A 16,137-nucleotide genomic window follows, 5' to 3' on the forward strand; every position below is an offset into this window, starting at 1 on the left:
AGCTGTTAGGTGCAGGCACAGCTTGATCACCTAAATCTTGTTACTCTGAGGAAGCAGCCAAAGTATGTAGACCTCACAAAGCATTTTCTGTCACAAAGTCATGAGTAAGATGTACACCCTGAGGTGGTTTGGATTAAGCCATTAGCAGATTATTACCAGAGGGACCAATTAACTGTAAAGTCATGATGTGTACTGGCAGGGGGTTGAGTTGATCAATTCACTCTTCTGGTGGCCTAGAAGAGACCAGACAAATACATCAGTCAGTGGAATTCTTGCTACTGGATCCCAGGGTGGGAGAACTCCAGCCTGGGGCCTGACAGGCATTCAAAGAGCAGGGAGAAAGCAGCTTGGCAAGTGTGGAGCACATCTGAGGGGCAGAGCCAAGAAAAATGAGTGGGGAAGTGCCACCTGAAGGCAGCAGTGCTGCAAGCCTTGACCTTCATCACTGCTGAGCAGGTAAGCAGCTGGGCCTTTGCAGGCTCCTCTGTTACTGCTACACTCACAGGTGTGCCAGAGGGCTACAAATGCTGTCTTGTGCCAGGCTGCCTCATCTTCTGTGTGGAGTGGCAAAGGGTCATTGTGCCAGGCCTTCCTATAGCTCACAGCTCAAACATCTGCCTGTAGCTGCCCCTTTCTGGCTGAGTCTGTGGTTTGTACAGCAGGCAAAACTAGGAAGAAACAACTGGGTGCCATGGATGCTGCTGCCAGAAAGGGAGCTCACTGCTCAGCACACTCCTGGTGCTTGTAGTCCACTGCTCCTCTGGAGCCAGCAGATCCTCCTCTGGCTGCAGGCAAACTGCTCCAGGCCATTAAAACAGCAGGTGACTAACGTGGCAAAAAAGGGCTTTGCAAGCTGAGAGCTTTGCTCAGGTGTGGCAGGAGAGGGTGGCAGAGCTGGGGCTGAGAAGAGGGAGAGGGGAGACAGTCCTTGTGCTCCCTCAGACCAAATGTTCCTTCAACTCAGAGCATGCCACGATTGCCTTCCTGCCCTGAGCAGAGCTGCTTTCCCCTGATGGCAAATGCAGCAGCAGCCTTCATTGCTCCGGTGGCTGAGCTGCTGTGTGGGCATTGGTGAGCACTTCAGAAAGCAGGAGAGGCCATCTGGTGACAAACCTCTGCTGCACTGCCAGCCCCGGCCTCCTGCAGCTGGGTGAAGAAGCTGGAGTGCAGTGAGAAGAGAGGCTGCAGTGCTCAGGGCCTTCAGCTTTCAGGAGCAAGAGGTCTCTCTGAAGAGCAGTGTCTGCTGTGCGCTCCGGGGGCTGTGCCACCACCTCCCGTGGCTTTTCAGACTGCTGCTGTGAGTGCTGTTGTGCTCTGTGAGGTCTTGCCTGCAGAAGAGACAAGAACAGGGATGAATTAAGAAGTGCCAAGCAATGGTTTCATGAGGAGCCCAGCATGGATCCATACCACAGTGCATGCTCAGTACAGCTTCCAGCTCTGCTGCAAAGGCCTGGACTCTCCTGCATGTCCATTTCTGGACAGAAATGCAATTGTGATGTATCAGCCTGGAGATGGAGCCTGGCTTGGGTGCCTGGCTTAGACAAGGCCCAAGGTCATCTGCATGGGCCAATGTGCCAAAATGGCTGGGAGGTGAGAGTCTAGCCTGAGCCAGGCTCATGCCTTGAGGAGTTTCTCTTCTCCCCAGGCTGTCTCACAGTGGCTGCTGGAGGCAGTAACTGGGCCTGTCTCGCGTTCAGCTGCTCTGATTTCACGGGGAGCAGATTGGAGTTTCTGTCTTTCCCAGTGCCAGATCAAACAGAGAACAGAGCTGTTGCTGAGCTGTGGTGCTTCGTTTGCAGCTCCCTGTTTGCCCATGCTCCTGAGTGTTCTCAGGAAGATGCAGAGTCTGAGAGCCTGACCTGTCTGTGCTTTGTCCTCCCCCAGAAGCTCATCATTGATGAGAAGAAATACTACCTGTTTGGGAGGAACCCTGACCTCTGCGACTTCACCATCGACCACCAGTCCTGCTCTCGGGTCCATGCTGCCTTGGTCTACCACAAGCATCTCAAGAGGGTTTTCCTCATAGATCTCAACAGCAGTAAGTAGAATCATGGCATGGGCTGGGCTGGAAGGGAGCTCCAGAGCTCACGTGGCCCAACCCCTACACTCAGCAGGGACATCCTCCACTACAGCAGGTTGCTCACAGCCCTGTCAAGCCTCATCTTGGGTATCTCCAGGCATGGGGTCTCAGCCACCTCCCTGGGCAACCTGCTGCAGTGTTCCAGCAGCCTCCTGGTGCAGAGCTTGTTCCTCACATCCACTGTAAATCTTTTGCTCTGGTGTGGAGCCATTGCTCCTTGTGCCAAGCAGTGTGACAGTTAACCAGACAGAAGCTTAACATTTCTGAACCCAAAACACTTCTTCCTCTGTTATTGTCTGCATTGTGTAGACAGATGACCATAACCTGAATTACCATCACCAAGGGTTAGGACCAAAGGAGTGTGAGCTGCAGTCAGCTCGGATCTGCTTCTCTCGGTATTCAAAACAACCTTTCTGGGCTCTTCAGAGGCTAAGGGAAAGCAGGAAGTGACTTGACCTTTCCTTCACAATTGCTGTTCTTTGCCATGACTTGGTGAGGATTTGTGACCGGTGTTAGCTTGGCTGGTGAGATGGCAGCTGCAGAGGACATCTGTGTCCCGGAGCAGCAAGGAGGTTTCTGAACTTCTGAGGCAGAATCGGAGCAACATTCAGGTTGGAAAAGACCCCTGAGATCACCAGGTCCAGCCATTAACCCTGCTCTGAAAAGTCCACCCCTAAACCACATCCCCGAGCACCACATCTAAACGACCTTTGAACACATCAGGGCTGGTCACTCCGTCCCCTCCCTGGGCAGCTCATTCCCGTGACTGACCACTCCTGCTGGGGAAAAAATCTTCCTGATTTCCAGCCTAAACCTCCCCTGCTGCAGCTTGAGGCCATTCCCTCTTGCTCTGTCACCACTTACCTGTGAGCAGAGACCAGCACCAACATCTCCACAGGCTCCTCTCAGGGAGCTGTAGAGAGCAGTGAGGTCTCCCCTCGCAGCCCCAGCTCCCTCAGTCACTCCTCACCAGATTTATTCTCAGGGCTTGAACTGGAACTCTCTGGGCTCCAGCTGGGGGCTGGCAGACTGACCTGCACTCTGGTGTCCTCAGCACATGGCACGTTCTTGGGCCACATCCGCCTGGAGCCTCACAAGCCGCAGCAGATCCCCATTGACTCCACGGTGTCGTTCGGCGCCTCCACGCGGGCATACACCCTGCGGGAGAAGCCCCAGACGCTGCCCTCGGCCGTCAAAGGAGATGAGAAGATGGGGGGGGAAGACGAAGAGCTCAAGGGCTTGCTGGGCCTGCCAGAGGAGGAGACAGAGCTGGATGTGAGTATGGTGGCACATTGTACCTAGGTGGTTCTTCTGGCTAACCTGGCAGTGCTCCCCACCTAGAGAATCCTAGATCATGGGAACACAGACTGCACTGGGCTGGAAGGGACCCTCAAAGGTCAGCCCCCTGCAGGCAGCAGGGACAGCTCCAACTAGTGCAGCCTGCCCAGGACCACATCAGGTTTAATCCTGAATGTCTCCAAGGATGAGGCCTCCACCACCCATCCCTGGGCAGCCTGTGCCTGTGTCTCACTGCCCTCACCGCACAACTTCCTCCTGGTGCCCAACCTAACTCTGCCCTGCTCCAGTTTCAAACCATTGCCTCTTCTCCTATCCCCACAGGCCCTTATGAACAGTCCTACCCCAGCCTGCCTGTAGGTCTCCTTCAGATATCAAAATGCTGCTCTAAGGTCTCCAGCTTCTTTGCTTATGTTCAGGCTCTTAACCTCTTGGCCTTGAACATAGTCTGAGGTGTCCTCTGCACTCAGATGTGCACAAGCCATCTGGTTTTGCCATGACAAGCCTGAAATGCTGCTGCTTCCCAGAATCAGTGACCTAATCATCCTGATATGATCTTCTCAGAAAGGCTTGCCAGGGATGCAGATCCTCCAGCTACCACCCCCCCAGGTTAGGAATGATTTCCCAGGCTCTCCCCCACTGGCAGGTGACAGTGAATGCTGCCCTCTTTCCCAGCCAGCTTGTGCAGAAGGCAGTGTCTGAGACACGCACAGGATGGTTGGCATTGGACATGACCTCTCAGGATCATCTAGTCCAAGCAGGGTCAGCTGGAGAGAGCTGCCCAGCACCATGCTGCCAGGCTCTGAATGTCTCTGCAGCCTCCCTGGGCAGGCTGCTGCAGCCCTGGAACCCTCCTCCTTCCTGGGGCTTTCAAGCTGCAGCTAGGCAGTGTGCTGTGGTGGTTGGGTGTGCACAGCCACAGGATGAAATCAGGCTTCATACAGGAGCTGCTGACTCTCTTTCTTCTGCCATGTGCCCCTAGAACCTGACAGAGTTCAATACAGCCCACAACAAGAGGATTTCCACCCTGACCATCGAGGAGGGGAACCTGGACATCCAGAGACCAAAGAGGAAGCGGAAGAACTCCAGAGTCACCTTCAGTGACGATGACGAAATCATCAATCCGGGTAAGAAGCTTGGCTTAATCTTTAGGTGATGCCCTGAAGACCTTCTTCCCAGTGTTCCCATGGATGAGGGGAGCAGAAAGGTAGCAGTCAGTGTTTGGCATCTGCTGTTTCAGAGAAGCTACCACATGTCCCACCTGGAGCTTTGAGCTCTCACCATTTCTTCTACCTGTAAACCAGCTGCATGCTTTGTGCAGGACAGGGACATCACTGCCCAGAATCATCCACCTCGGAACAGTCTCCTGGCTCCAAAAGCAGGAATATGGTTTCATTTTTTTGCCTTCTTTAGAACCTAACTGGGAACTGAACTCGTTTGGTTTTCATCTCTCCCTTAGTGCTTTCCTTACCTGTTGCCCAGGGCATGTCTGTCTGAAGCTCAGAGATTTCTGAGTACTGCACCTCTGAAACAAGTCACCCTCATCCTTCGTGCCAGCTCCCAGTTAGTCATTTTTCTCCCTTAGCTGTGTTATTTTCCTGGCATTCCTATTCCTGATGGCTGCTATTCCATTTAACAGGAGTAGCCTGTTCAGGAGCATGCATTTTAAAGGAGAGTCTGGGGCTGGTTTCCCCTGGCAGCAGCATGCCCTGGTTTACAGGGTGTGCAGGGCAGTGCCCAGGACATCCTGCTGCCAACAGCAGCCTTCACACCACACAAAGATTTTTTTCAGACTTTCAGACACTGCTTTGAATTCTTCTTCAAGGCTCCCCAAGGATTTCTGGGGCTTGCTGCTGTTCCTCTAAACATGTGCAGAGCCTTGTCAACAGCAGCTCTCAGCCCAGAACTCCTCCTGGTCAGTGTCATCTGCTCCCCTTCCCCCTTCTCCAGCCTTTCTCACCAGGGTGACTGCTGAGTCCTACTCCAGACACAGCCACGAGATGTCCCCTTGGCTCCAACTGAACATGAGCCAGCAGTGTGCCCAGGTGGCCAAGAAGGCCAGTGGCATCCTGGCCTGGATCAGGAATGGTGTGGCCAGCAGGACCAGGGCAGTCCTTCTGCCCCTGTACTCAGCACTGGTCAGGCCACACCTCGAGCGCTGTGTTCAGTTCTGGGCCCCTCAGTTTCAGATGTTGAGGTGCTGGAAGGTGTTTGGAGAAGGGCAGCAAGGCTGGGGAGGGGCCTGGAGCACAGCCCTGTGAGGAGAGGCTGAGGGAGCTGGGGGGGTGCAGCCTGCAGCAGAGGAGGCTCAGGGCAGAGCTCATTCCTGTCTGCAGCTGCCTGCAGGGAGATTGTAGCCAGGTGGGGTTGGGCTCTGCTGCCAGGCAGCCAGGGAGAGAAGAAGGGGACACAGCCTGAAGCTGTGCCAGGGCAGGTTCAGGCTGGGTGTTAGGAAGTTCTTCACAGCAAGAGAGAGTTGCATTGGAATGGGCTGCCCAGGGAGGTGGTGGAGTCACCATCCCTAGAGGTGTTGAAGAGGAGGCTGCTTGAGGCACTTGGTGCCAGGGGTTAGTGAATAGGTTGGACTCCATGATCCTAGAGGTCTTCTCCAACCTGGGTAATTCTGTGATTCCTGTGATCTGGGCCTGAGAGGGTCCAAGTTCTCCATGTAGGCTCCTTCACCTGGCAGCTGTTGTGTCTCCTCCTGTACCCTTACTGAAGCCTTCCCTGCTCTTGCCTTTTCAGAGGACGTGGACCCATCTGTGGGGCGCTTCAGGAACATGGTGCAGACAGCAGTGGTCCCTGTCAAGGTACAGAGTAACTCCCAGCTCTCTAATCCATACATGAACACATTCCAGGGGTCAACTCCCTCTAGGAATTACCCCTCAGGAGCAGAATGTTCTGTGGTGGAAGGTGTCACTGTTAAGCAGAAGCCATGGTCACATTTCACAGCAGCTGTGGTCACTTCCCTTGAAATCCAGCCTGGGCTCTTCTCTTTCAGTAACAGGTGGGGTCAGTGGCAGGCTCGGGGCTTTTTTTCTCCCTCTAAGAGAGAAACACTTGAGGACGATTTCAGTGTGGTGGTTTCCAGGCAGCAGTTAAAATTGTGGGAAGCACAGAAAGCAGAAAGTGCAAATGAGAGGTTGGTGGTTTAAAGATTTCCTAAGGCTGCCTGGTGGAGCTGGCAGGGTTTAGGCTTTGCTCCGGGGCGAGGCTGCTGCCAGTGCTGTGTATAAATACTCTAGAAGGGAGGGATTGTGAAAGTTGAGGGTAGCCAAGCCCCAGGGTGACAGCAGTGCCACTTGGTGCTGCTGTGCAGTAGGTCATGTGTGGGAAGGAATAATTCTGCAGCAGTCCAGGCTGCAGCAGGAGATTGAAATGGTCAGGAGCTAGACAAAGCCACCCAGGAGATCTAGAAGGTGCAGTTCCTTACTGTGGGGAGAAGGAGACTGTGCTACTGACCCAAGTCCTGCTCAGCCCAGGGGTCAGGACAAGCTCAAGACTGGAGGTAAGCAGGTGCCCTGACCTGGGCTCCTCCTGTTGCCCCTTCCTGCCCTGTGCACCTTCAGTTTTCTGTTGGGTGGTTTGCAAGGAAAACCAGAAGAAAGCTCAGGGAAAGAAGCTGCCCGCGGTCCGTGCCCGCCTGTGGGCAGCAGGCTGGCTCCTGGCCGCGCTGACGCTGTCCCTGTCCCTGTTTCCCCGCAGAAGAAGCGCCTGGAGGGCTCGGGCGCGCTGGGCAGCGAGGAGGCAGCGTCGCGGCGCCTGCAGAGCTTCCCCTACAGCGGAGGACTCTACGGGGGGCTGCCGCCCACACACAGCGAGGCTGGCAGCCAGCCGCACGGCGCCCACGGCACGGCCCTCATCGGCGGGCTGCCCATGCCCTACCCCAACCTCGCCCCCGATGTGGACTTGACTCCCGTTGTGCCCTCGACAGTGAACATGAACCCGGCTCCGAACCCTGCCGTCTTCAACCCCGAGGCTGTGAACGAGCCCAAGAAGAAGAAGTACGCGAAGGAGGCGTGGCCGGGCAAGAAGCCGACCCCGTCCCTGCTGATCTGAGCCGGTCCCTGCGGGGGGGAGCTACCAACTCCAGAGACTGTGGATGTGCAGTATCGTCTTTTTAAACTTCCAGTGTCCTAACCAGGTGTAAACCCGAGAGGGGAGAAGTGAGATGTCCTTTACAGACCTGTCTGCAAAGCTTTTTATATGTCTGTTTAAACACAAATACAGCTGTCACCTTTTGAACAACAGCACCTGGCAGCCTTTTCTTAGCCATTTCTGGCCCCAGAGGTACTTTTGATAATGTCACCACCCCTCTGAGTTCTGATCTGTGCCCTGAAGGGGCAGAGGCATCGATTTTAAATCTCACTTAGGGCATGACCCTGCAGGTCTGTGGCTGTGTGGCTTTAGGTGTCGTGCTTACTACAATGAGTACTGTTCCTGCTGGCCCTGCTGCTGGCAGGGCAGCTGTATCGCAAGTCCACGTTTGTGGGGCCAAGCCTTTGGGAGTGCTCAAACTTGCAAAGTAGAGGTCAGCTTTTATTTGTTACACTTTGAACCCCCCCAGCATAGGGCATTACCGTTTGGGGGTTGCTTTGGGGTTTTAGTTTGGCTACAGCTTGTTTGAATTCCCACCTGAAACACTGCAGCATCCTCTTGGGGCATGAGGTGCAGCTGTGCTGGATGAGAGTCTGAGCTTGCTTGGCTGTTGCCCAGCGTTCTGCAGTGGAGTGCTGGGTGGGTGGGCAGGTGAAGGGGTGCACACAGGGGTGGTCCTGAGCTGGTGTGGGTGCTGGCAGCATCAGACAAGCATGGCAGCCCTCCAGCATTTGCCTGCTGAGTGAGCAGTGTCTACACTTGCACGAACAACAGAGCAGAGTTGCATCTCTCCCCTGTGATGACTGAAGTTGAACACAGAGCAGCTTCTTGGTGTCCCTTTGAATAGCTTCATTTTTGTTTGCAAATGGCACTTGGGAGCTTAGAGTGTGGGAGATGCAACAAGACAGACAGGGTAGGAGGACACAACCTGCACCCTGGCTGCCAGCGACAGTGCATGGGAGCTGAGTGCTCCTCAGAGCCGGGATGGGAGCTCAGGAGAGGCTCTGCCTTGCACAGGAGTTGGTTTCATAATGCTGCCTTTTTTCACTACGTCATCACCTTTTCTCAGTGATGAGAACCAGACCCTTGGTCGGGTTGCTGCCCTTCACCTCCCTTGGCTCTCACCACCTGCTCTGCCCCTGTCCAGACACTGTTTTGTCTTTAACCAAGGTCGGGCTGCAGCTCTGTTTCCCTTAGGCTCACTCTGGGCTGTTGTACATTCTCCAGTCCAGCTGTGCAGTTCCACTCCTTCGTGGGGGGATCTCAGCGGGAAGTGGCACAGGCTGGCAGCAGCATGCCCAGCTGGCCCTGCTGCCAGTGCTCAGGCTGCCTTGAGGAGGAGCGCGGCGGCAGGCGGCTGGCGCGGCGGGGCCGTGGTGTGGTGGTGCTGTGGCTGCTGTGCTGTGCTGTGCGCACTCGGGGCTGTGTGCCAGGTGCTCCCAAACCAGGGTGATCAGAGGATTGCTTCTGTCACGTTGCTGAGCTGGCAGTGGGCTGGGGGCTGCTCCTTTCACAGGAGGGAGGGCGTTAAAGGATGCTCTGTTCCACTCCTCACACCATCAGATCCAGCTCAAGCTGCTGCACCTCCTCCGTGGTGTGATTGTGCCCCTCTGTGTTTAGTCCTCAGGTGTGCTGCTTCCAAACACTCCATGCTGACTTCAGATCTTCCTCCTGTGGTTTTTCATTCTGCCTCTTTCTGCTATGTAGTTTTCTTTTCCCAGGCAGCCTGGTTCAGGAGGGCAGCTCCAGGGTAAGACTAGGTAGGCAAATAAATCTGAGCAGGTCTTGTCCTTCCTTTGTTTCCATTTCTGGCTGTTGGTGGGCTGGGGTTTTTTGGGGAGGGGGTGGGGAGGATGTTTTGGGTGCTTGGGTTTGGGGTTGGTTTTTTTTTTGCAGATGGCTCTTTGCAGGATCTTTCTTGACAAGGGAAGCTTTGCTGCTCGTGGAGTTTTAAAGCTCTTCTCCTCCTTGCGTTTGAACAGGCTCTCATTATTTCAGAGCTGTGGGGCCGCAGCTGGCCCTTAGGGAGGGGGCAGGCCAACATCCAGGGGCTTTGTACAGAGGTTTGTACACTTGTGTAATATGTAAGAGGCCTTTTCACACCTTCTGTTGAGCTTTTTACCTGTAACCTTTACTATGTTGTAAATTAAATGCAGATTTTGCCAGTTTGGGGAGTGTTGTCTTCGCTCCCAGCCTGCACCCTGCGTGCTGTGCTGGCCTGGTGAGGGATTTCTGCTCAGGCTGCAGCTCCTAAAGCTTCTTTGGCTTGAGCTGCTCTGCTGCCATGTGCTGCAGCTCTGCACACAAGTGACATTGGACAGCTCTGCAGTTGCTTTTGTTTCCTGAGCCAAGTTTTATCTGGTTCTGGCATAATCCTCTCTGCAAAACTTTTGCTTTAGAGCCCAGCTTTGCTCTTCTCAGTGCCCATATTGCTGCCTCTGACAGAGTGGCCATGGGCAGTCGAAATGCACCGACCAGCCTTTGTCACACTGTGCCTCTGCATCTTGTCCTTCGCTCGCTAGGGAGAGCTGTAGTGACAAAGAGTGAGCTGCACAGTGCCTGCAGCGAAGGGCTGGGAGGGATATCCAAGCTTGGCAGAGTTTAGTACCACTATCGCCTGAGTATTCACACTGAGGAGCATTTACTTCAATTTAAAGATAAATTGAAGATTATCAAGGGCTCAGCAGGGAAATCAGGCTGAGAGCCTTCTGTGCCAGGGGGTCCAGCAGGGGAGAGCAGTGCCTGTTGTCTGCCTCAGCTTCAGCAAGGTTTGGCCCTGTCCCACCCCATCCTCCTCGGGGAGCTCAGGCAGTGTGGCTCAGGTGAGTGGGCAGTGAGGTGGATGAGGACAGATGAGTGACAGGCAGTCCCCCTGCTTTTATGGGTCTCTAGACAGGAAGGGGCAGTGAGCTAACCATCACCTGGTGGTGTTCAGACCCACCCCTGAGGAGGGGTCAAGACCACCTAGGGTCAGGTTCAGGGTTATTCCCCCTGGAGTGTAAACCCTATACAGTGTGTGAGGTGGAATGGTGCCCTCTGGGTGAGAACTGGCAGTAGCTGTATCCACCAGCTGCCACCTGAGCAGCAGGGACACACAGAACATCATCTGCCCACAGGGGCCCTGCCCACAGGGATGCCCACGAGGGCAGCACCTGCCTGTCACTGTTTCAGTGCAGATCCTGAAGTGGTGTTTGGGGCACAGCACGGCAGAGAAGCTTGCCCAGGGCTCACTCAGGGTTTCAGTAGCCTCAGGAACTGCCATCTCCAGCTGGTACTGAATACAGCCCATGGTGGGCAGCAGGGAGGTTGCTCAGAGAGTGCTTTAAATCTTCTTAAGAGAAATGCAGAACTTGGTACAAGCTCCAGTCTGAAGCAGACAACTGTCAGGGTGGTGACCACTGTGGTGCTCTGAAGCTTCTCTGTCTCCTGCCAGCCTCAGCTGCCAGAAAGCTCTTTGAATGGCACTGGCCAACTGTAGATGCTCCTATGGGATCCACCAGCGAGCTTGGTGCAAGCTGAACCCATCCATGGGGTCACTGCCTGAAGACAGTGCTGGAGTTCAGCTGCAGGAAGAGGTCCCCTTTACCCCAGCACCTGCTTGCTCTTCCCTTCTGGTCACCAGCCTGGGAGCACAGAAGCTGCCCCTGCTCTACAGGAATCCTTTGCTCTATGCTTCTGCTTCCCCTTGGGCTGATGTGTGCTGGGTTAGCTGTGGGGGCAGGGGCATGCCCAGTCCCATCTAGTAAAGGGACGTTCCTGCCTGGCCTGCACGGAGCTGATAGTGGCCCTCTGGTGACAGTTGGTAGCCAGCAGGTTCCTCATTGGTATCACTGAGCACATCTGGCTTTGTGCTTTGCTTGTTACCTTTTAACAGCTTTATCTCAGCTGCTCAGGATGCAGAACTCAGGTGGCTGTGCAGAGATGCAGGCATTAAGCTGCCTGCTGATGAGCAGAATCCTGCTCAAGGCCATCACTGGTCCCTGCCCTGCATTTGCAAACTGATCCCGGCAGTTTTCACCTCTGTGATGCTAACCAGGACGTGTCCTGCTCTGCCGAGCAAACACAACTGCAGGGCAAAAAAAGCAGCTGCATCTTTTCCTGGCTCACTGCCTGAGGCAGAAAGTGGCAACTTCCTCTCCTGCAAGTTCTCTGCTTCTACTGCCTATTGCCACCACTCTTCTTAGGGCCTCAGCAAGGTAAGAAACAAAAGTGCCACTGGGTCGTTTAAGTTACTCTGACTTACAGAGCAGAAGTGTTTAGAGTGGCCTCACTCTGCTCCTCTCCCAGCCCAGCGGGGGTGGTTCCAGCACTCCCACAGGTCCTGGCTGCCTTGATCACTGCCGAACGCTGCCAGATAAGTGCCAATGGTGCCGCTCCAGCAGCAGCTCCCTTAGCAGTCGTTAGCAGTCCTAGTGCAGCACCTGGCACCTGCTGCTTGGCATAGCAGGGAGAGTGTCCTGAGTTCATCTCAGAGAGGGAGAAGTTTGGGGCTGCACGGAAGGTTTGGCAGCAGCTCAGTGAATGCAGAGACTTAAGGGCAGAAGGGGGCTGGAAGGGACCCTCAAAGGTCACCTTGTGCAAACCCCTGCAGGCAGCAGGGACACCTTCAACCAGAGCAGGCTGCTGACAGGCTGATCTTGAATGTCTCCAGGGATGAGGCCTCCACCACCTCCCTGGGCAGCCTGTGCCAGTCCCTCCCCACCCTCACTGTGCACAACTTCCTCCTGCTGTCCAACCTAACTCTGCCCTGCCCCAGTTCCAAACCATTGCCCTTGACCTATCCCCATCCCCACAGCCCCTTCTGATCAGTCCATCCCCAGCCTGCCTGCAGCTCCCCTACAGATATCAAAATGCAGCTCTAAGGTCTTCCCAGAGCCTTCTCCAAGCTGACTACTCTCAGCTCTTTCTGGATGTCTTCACTTCTGGATTGCCTGCCCAGATCTTACCATTTCTAGCTTTTCATTTGGGAAACTTCTGGTAGGTCCCCAAGATGTTAAATAAAACTGCTGCTGCTCCCTGCTGCTGCTCCTCCTCTGCAGGCTCCTCAGGCCACTCCTCACTTCCTCTGCATTCTTGACCCTGCCACAAAGCAGGATCTGCAAACGCATTCTGGGCTGGGGCTGTGGTGGGGCTGAAGAGAGTTTTGGAGTCCTGGACAGCACATCCTCAGCCATGTGGGTCTGTGTGCCTCCCTGCCAGCCAAGGGGGCCAACTTTGCCACATGTGTATGGAGTTAGCCAGGTCTCTGCAACCAGAGCGTGCTCTGCAGCTGCCTCCCTTTTCAGCCCATGCCACTGATGCTGTCACCGTGTGACAGGGTACAGCAGGGCTGAAGGGGGCACCAGGGCCCACACAACATGCAAGGCTTTATGCACCTTCCTAGCCTGCAGCCACCTCCTCCTGTAACTGATTCTTTAACTTTCTTTTTTCTCACTTGGAGGTTCCCCTCACTCCCATTCCCATGCCCCTGCTCTCACCTGAGCTCCATGGCTGAGCAGTGGTCAGCAGTGCCTGCAGCAGCATCTCCAGCCTCGGCTCCAGCTCTCCTGTCCAGACCCACCAGAGCAGCTGTGCATGCCAGGCCCCTAAACCAACGTGTTCCCAGTAGCCACAGGCACCAGCTCGCCCTGCTCACCCAATGAGTCTGCCAGCCCCACTGCTTCTAGCCCATGGAGCAGCTCTCCCCTTCCCCCCTTGCCCTGCCCCTCCACCCCCATCCCCTGGCCCTCTTCTGCAGCCCCAGGGGTCAAGAGTCCACAGCCACAGGGACAGGGTTGTCCGTGCACCCGTGAGTGCCAGGATGCCTGGGCTTGGCTTACATCCCAGAAAGGACACAGCCTGTGCCCAAGGCCAGGCCATAGCTCAGTCCCCTCCTTGCTGCCCTGAGGATCTCACCACAGCTGGCCAAGCACTGGGGCCCCCACTATGCACCTGGTGCTTGCTAATGCCACATGCCATGGCTACCTGTGATGGGAATCACTGAATCACCAAGATTGGCTGGGACCTTGAGACCTCATCCAGGCCATCCCACAGCTCAAGCACCATCAGCAGGAGCTGGGTGCTCAGACTTTGTCCAGCTGGGTTCTGTCTCCAATGATGGAGACTCCATAAGCTCTCTGGGCAGCCTATCCCAGTGCTTGGCAACCATCACAGCAAAGAGATGTTTGCTTCTGTCCAGAGAAGTTCCAAAGGTTTCACTGTCTGCTCACCCTGCCCATTCGTCATTAGCTTCTCTATGGGACATGACAGCAGACAGTGCCAGCAGCCTCCCTGAGTCAAAGGGAGGCCACCCCCTGCTCCCCCCTCCCCCCAGCCTGCTCCCTCCATCGCAGGTGCTTGCAGGTTGGGCAGTCTGAGTTCCCTCTGTGCTTTACAGTTCCAGGCACTTCTTCACCCTTCCTGTGACTGGAATCCACAGCTAGGTGCTCCAGCAGCTTCCTAGGGCTTGAGTGGAGCATGCCTGGCCTGTAGGACCCCTCTGGCCTGCCTCAAAGGCAGCAGTGACCCCCCCCGAGTGTCCATGGTGTCTCAAAGGTAACAGTGGTCTCACAGTCAGGACTCAGGCGCTGTAGACCTAAGTGTGTCCATGCTGCTCAGTGCTTTCCTCCTTGGTCCTCCTCCACCAAGGGTAGATCTTCCTTGCTCCAGACTTTTGCCCTGATCTCAGGGGAGCTGCTGAAGGTTGGTCATGTCTGTAAAGACTGTAGCCAGGAAGGCACTGAGCATGCTGCCCTTCACCACATCCTTTGTCACCAGGTCTCCTGCCCCATTCAGCAGCAGACCCACATTTTCCCCTGCCCTTTTGTGCTGACCTACTTGTAGAAGCCTTTCTTGTTGCACCTCACATCTCTTGACAGATCCAGCAGGCTTTGGCTTTTTCAACTCCATCTCTGCATACTAGATTATGTCACTGTGTTCCTACCGGGCCACCTGCCCCTGCTGCCACCACTCATGAAGCTGCCTCATGTCCTGAGTTCACTCAGGAGCTCCCAGGCACTGGACAGGAGCTCAAAACCACCTGTGGGCGCTCTGAGGACGCTGTAAGGGACAGTTCAGAGGGCAGTGAGGGAATTTCCAGCTTGTTCCATCACTGGAAGTGTTTAAGGTCAGGTTTGAAAGGATTGATGAGACTTGGAGCAACCAGACCTAATGAGATGTCCCTGCCCATGGAGAGCAGTTGGACTAGCTGACCCTTAAAGGTTCTTTGTAGCCCAAAGCATTCCAGAGTCCATAAACTGCTGGTGGCGGCATCTTCTCTGAGGAAATCTCCTCCTCACCCTGCAGGGTCTCTGTACAAAATCTCAGGCAATGAATGCTGCTTGTCCACGGATGACCTGCCCAAAGTCATGGCTGTGGAGCTGCAGAAGGTCGTTTGTGAGGACATAGAGGGCAGACAATGGAGCTGCCACTGACCTTTAAGGGTGAGTGGGGCTGCCCTGCCCCGGCCTGCACCTCATGGGTACCTTCCTCCTCAGGGGGGACCTTTCAGCCCACACGGGCTCACACTCGTTGTCCCACAGGTCTTTTCCACCCTGCTCCAGCCCTGCACAACCTAACACTGCACAAACCCCTCCTGAAGGACAGCAAGCAGCAGGGCATGATGCTGCAGCAGGTGCTGGGGTGGTGGGACAGGCAGCCACAGCTCCTCCTGTGCCCTGCCATCAGCCCGCACGCCCTGCTCCTGCTCCTGCACCCTATCGATGAGGTGCACGCAGCCATGCACCGTGAGTCCCCGTGGGGCAGGAGGGCGCCTGGGGGTCTGCTGGGGTTGAAGTCGTTGGGGTCAGGGTAAGAATGATGCAAGGTTGGGATGGGGCTGCTGCAGAGTTGGGATGGGGGTGAGATGGAGGTGCTGCAGTGGAGCGCTGGGACCACCGGTGCGGGCAGCTGCAGGGGGGCTGCAGTGGAGGCTTCTTGAGGGCGAGAGCCGAGCGCGGCTGACGGTGCTGTGCCCCGCAGTGCGGCGGGACCTGGACGTGGAAGATGTGGCGGAAGAGATGCAGCATGTCCGCGTCGCCCGGCCGCTGCTGCTGAGCGAGATGCTAGGGATGGAGTCGGCGTGGCCCCGCTCGCCGTGGGGGACCGGCTGGAGGGGCGGGGGGTGCAGGGAAGCGGCTCCGGCACCCGGCTGCTCTGCTACGGCGGCGGCGGGGAGGAAGACGAGGAGGAGGAGGAAGGCGAGGAGCTGCTGTTGCCGCTGGACGTGAGAGGTGGCTTCGTGGAGGAGGCGTCTGACAGCAAGAAGTACAGGCTGCCCTGCGAGGTGCGGGTGGGGGCCGCAGAGGCGGCGCTGGAGCGGGACCCGCTGGCCGCGCTGCCTGCCCTGCAGCTGGACGCTCCCCTGGACCGGCCCTTCCTGGTGGGCAGCTTCTGCGAGGAGCCGCAGGAGGGCTTCGACATCCCGCCGCGGCGGCTGGACCTCTCCGTCCTGCTAAGCGAGGGACCCGCCCGCCCCCTGCGCCCTCCGCTCCCGGCCGGAGGAGCTGACCGAAGCCTTTCGCTACCGGCTGCGGGCGCCCGCCCCAGCCGGCGCGGCCAGGGACGGGCCTCGGGGGCCGCCGCCCTGCGCCCCGCCGGTGCCCGGCGCCTGTCAGCGGCCGCTCGGCTCCTGCGCTGCCGCCGCTGCCGCCGCTGCCGGGCCCGCACGGCCCGAGCCCGCCCCG

The 16,137-nt window shown here is 56.3% G+C and overlaps 1 protein-coding gene across 1 annotated transcript in view; it reads left to right on the forward strand.

Annotated features, from left to right (window-relative positions):
• Nucleotides 1-9,642, forward strand: part of PPP1R8 (protein phosphatase 1 regulatory subunit 8) — a 28,630-nt gene extending 18,988 nt beyond the window's left edge. The window contains exons 3-7 of the mRNA XM_064172857.1: nt 1,885-2,038; nt 3,135-3,355; nt 4,359-4,503; nt 6,122-6,186; nt 7,082-9,642. Of these exons, the coding sequence (XP_064028927.1) occupies nt 1,885-2,038; nt 3,135-3,355; nt 4,359-4,503; nt 6,122-6,186; nt 7,082-7,435 (939 nt within the window). The 3' untranslated portion in view covers nt 7,436-9,642. The remainder of the gene's footprint in view (nt 1-1,884; nt 2,039-3,134; nt 3,356-4,358; nt 4,504-6,121; nt 6,187-7,081) is intronic.
• The last annotated feature ends 6,495 nt before the right edge of the window (nt 9,643-16,137 follow it).

Source organism: Pogoniulus pusillus, chromosome 37, assembly GCF_015220805.1.
Source record: "Pogoniulus pusillus isolate bPogPus1 chromosome 37, bPogPus1.pri, whole genome shotgun sequence".
Taxonomy (NCBI): Eukaryota; Metazoa; Chordata; class Aves; order Piciformes; family Lybiidae; genus Pogoniulus; species Pogoniulus pusillus.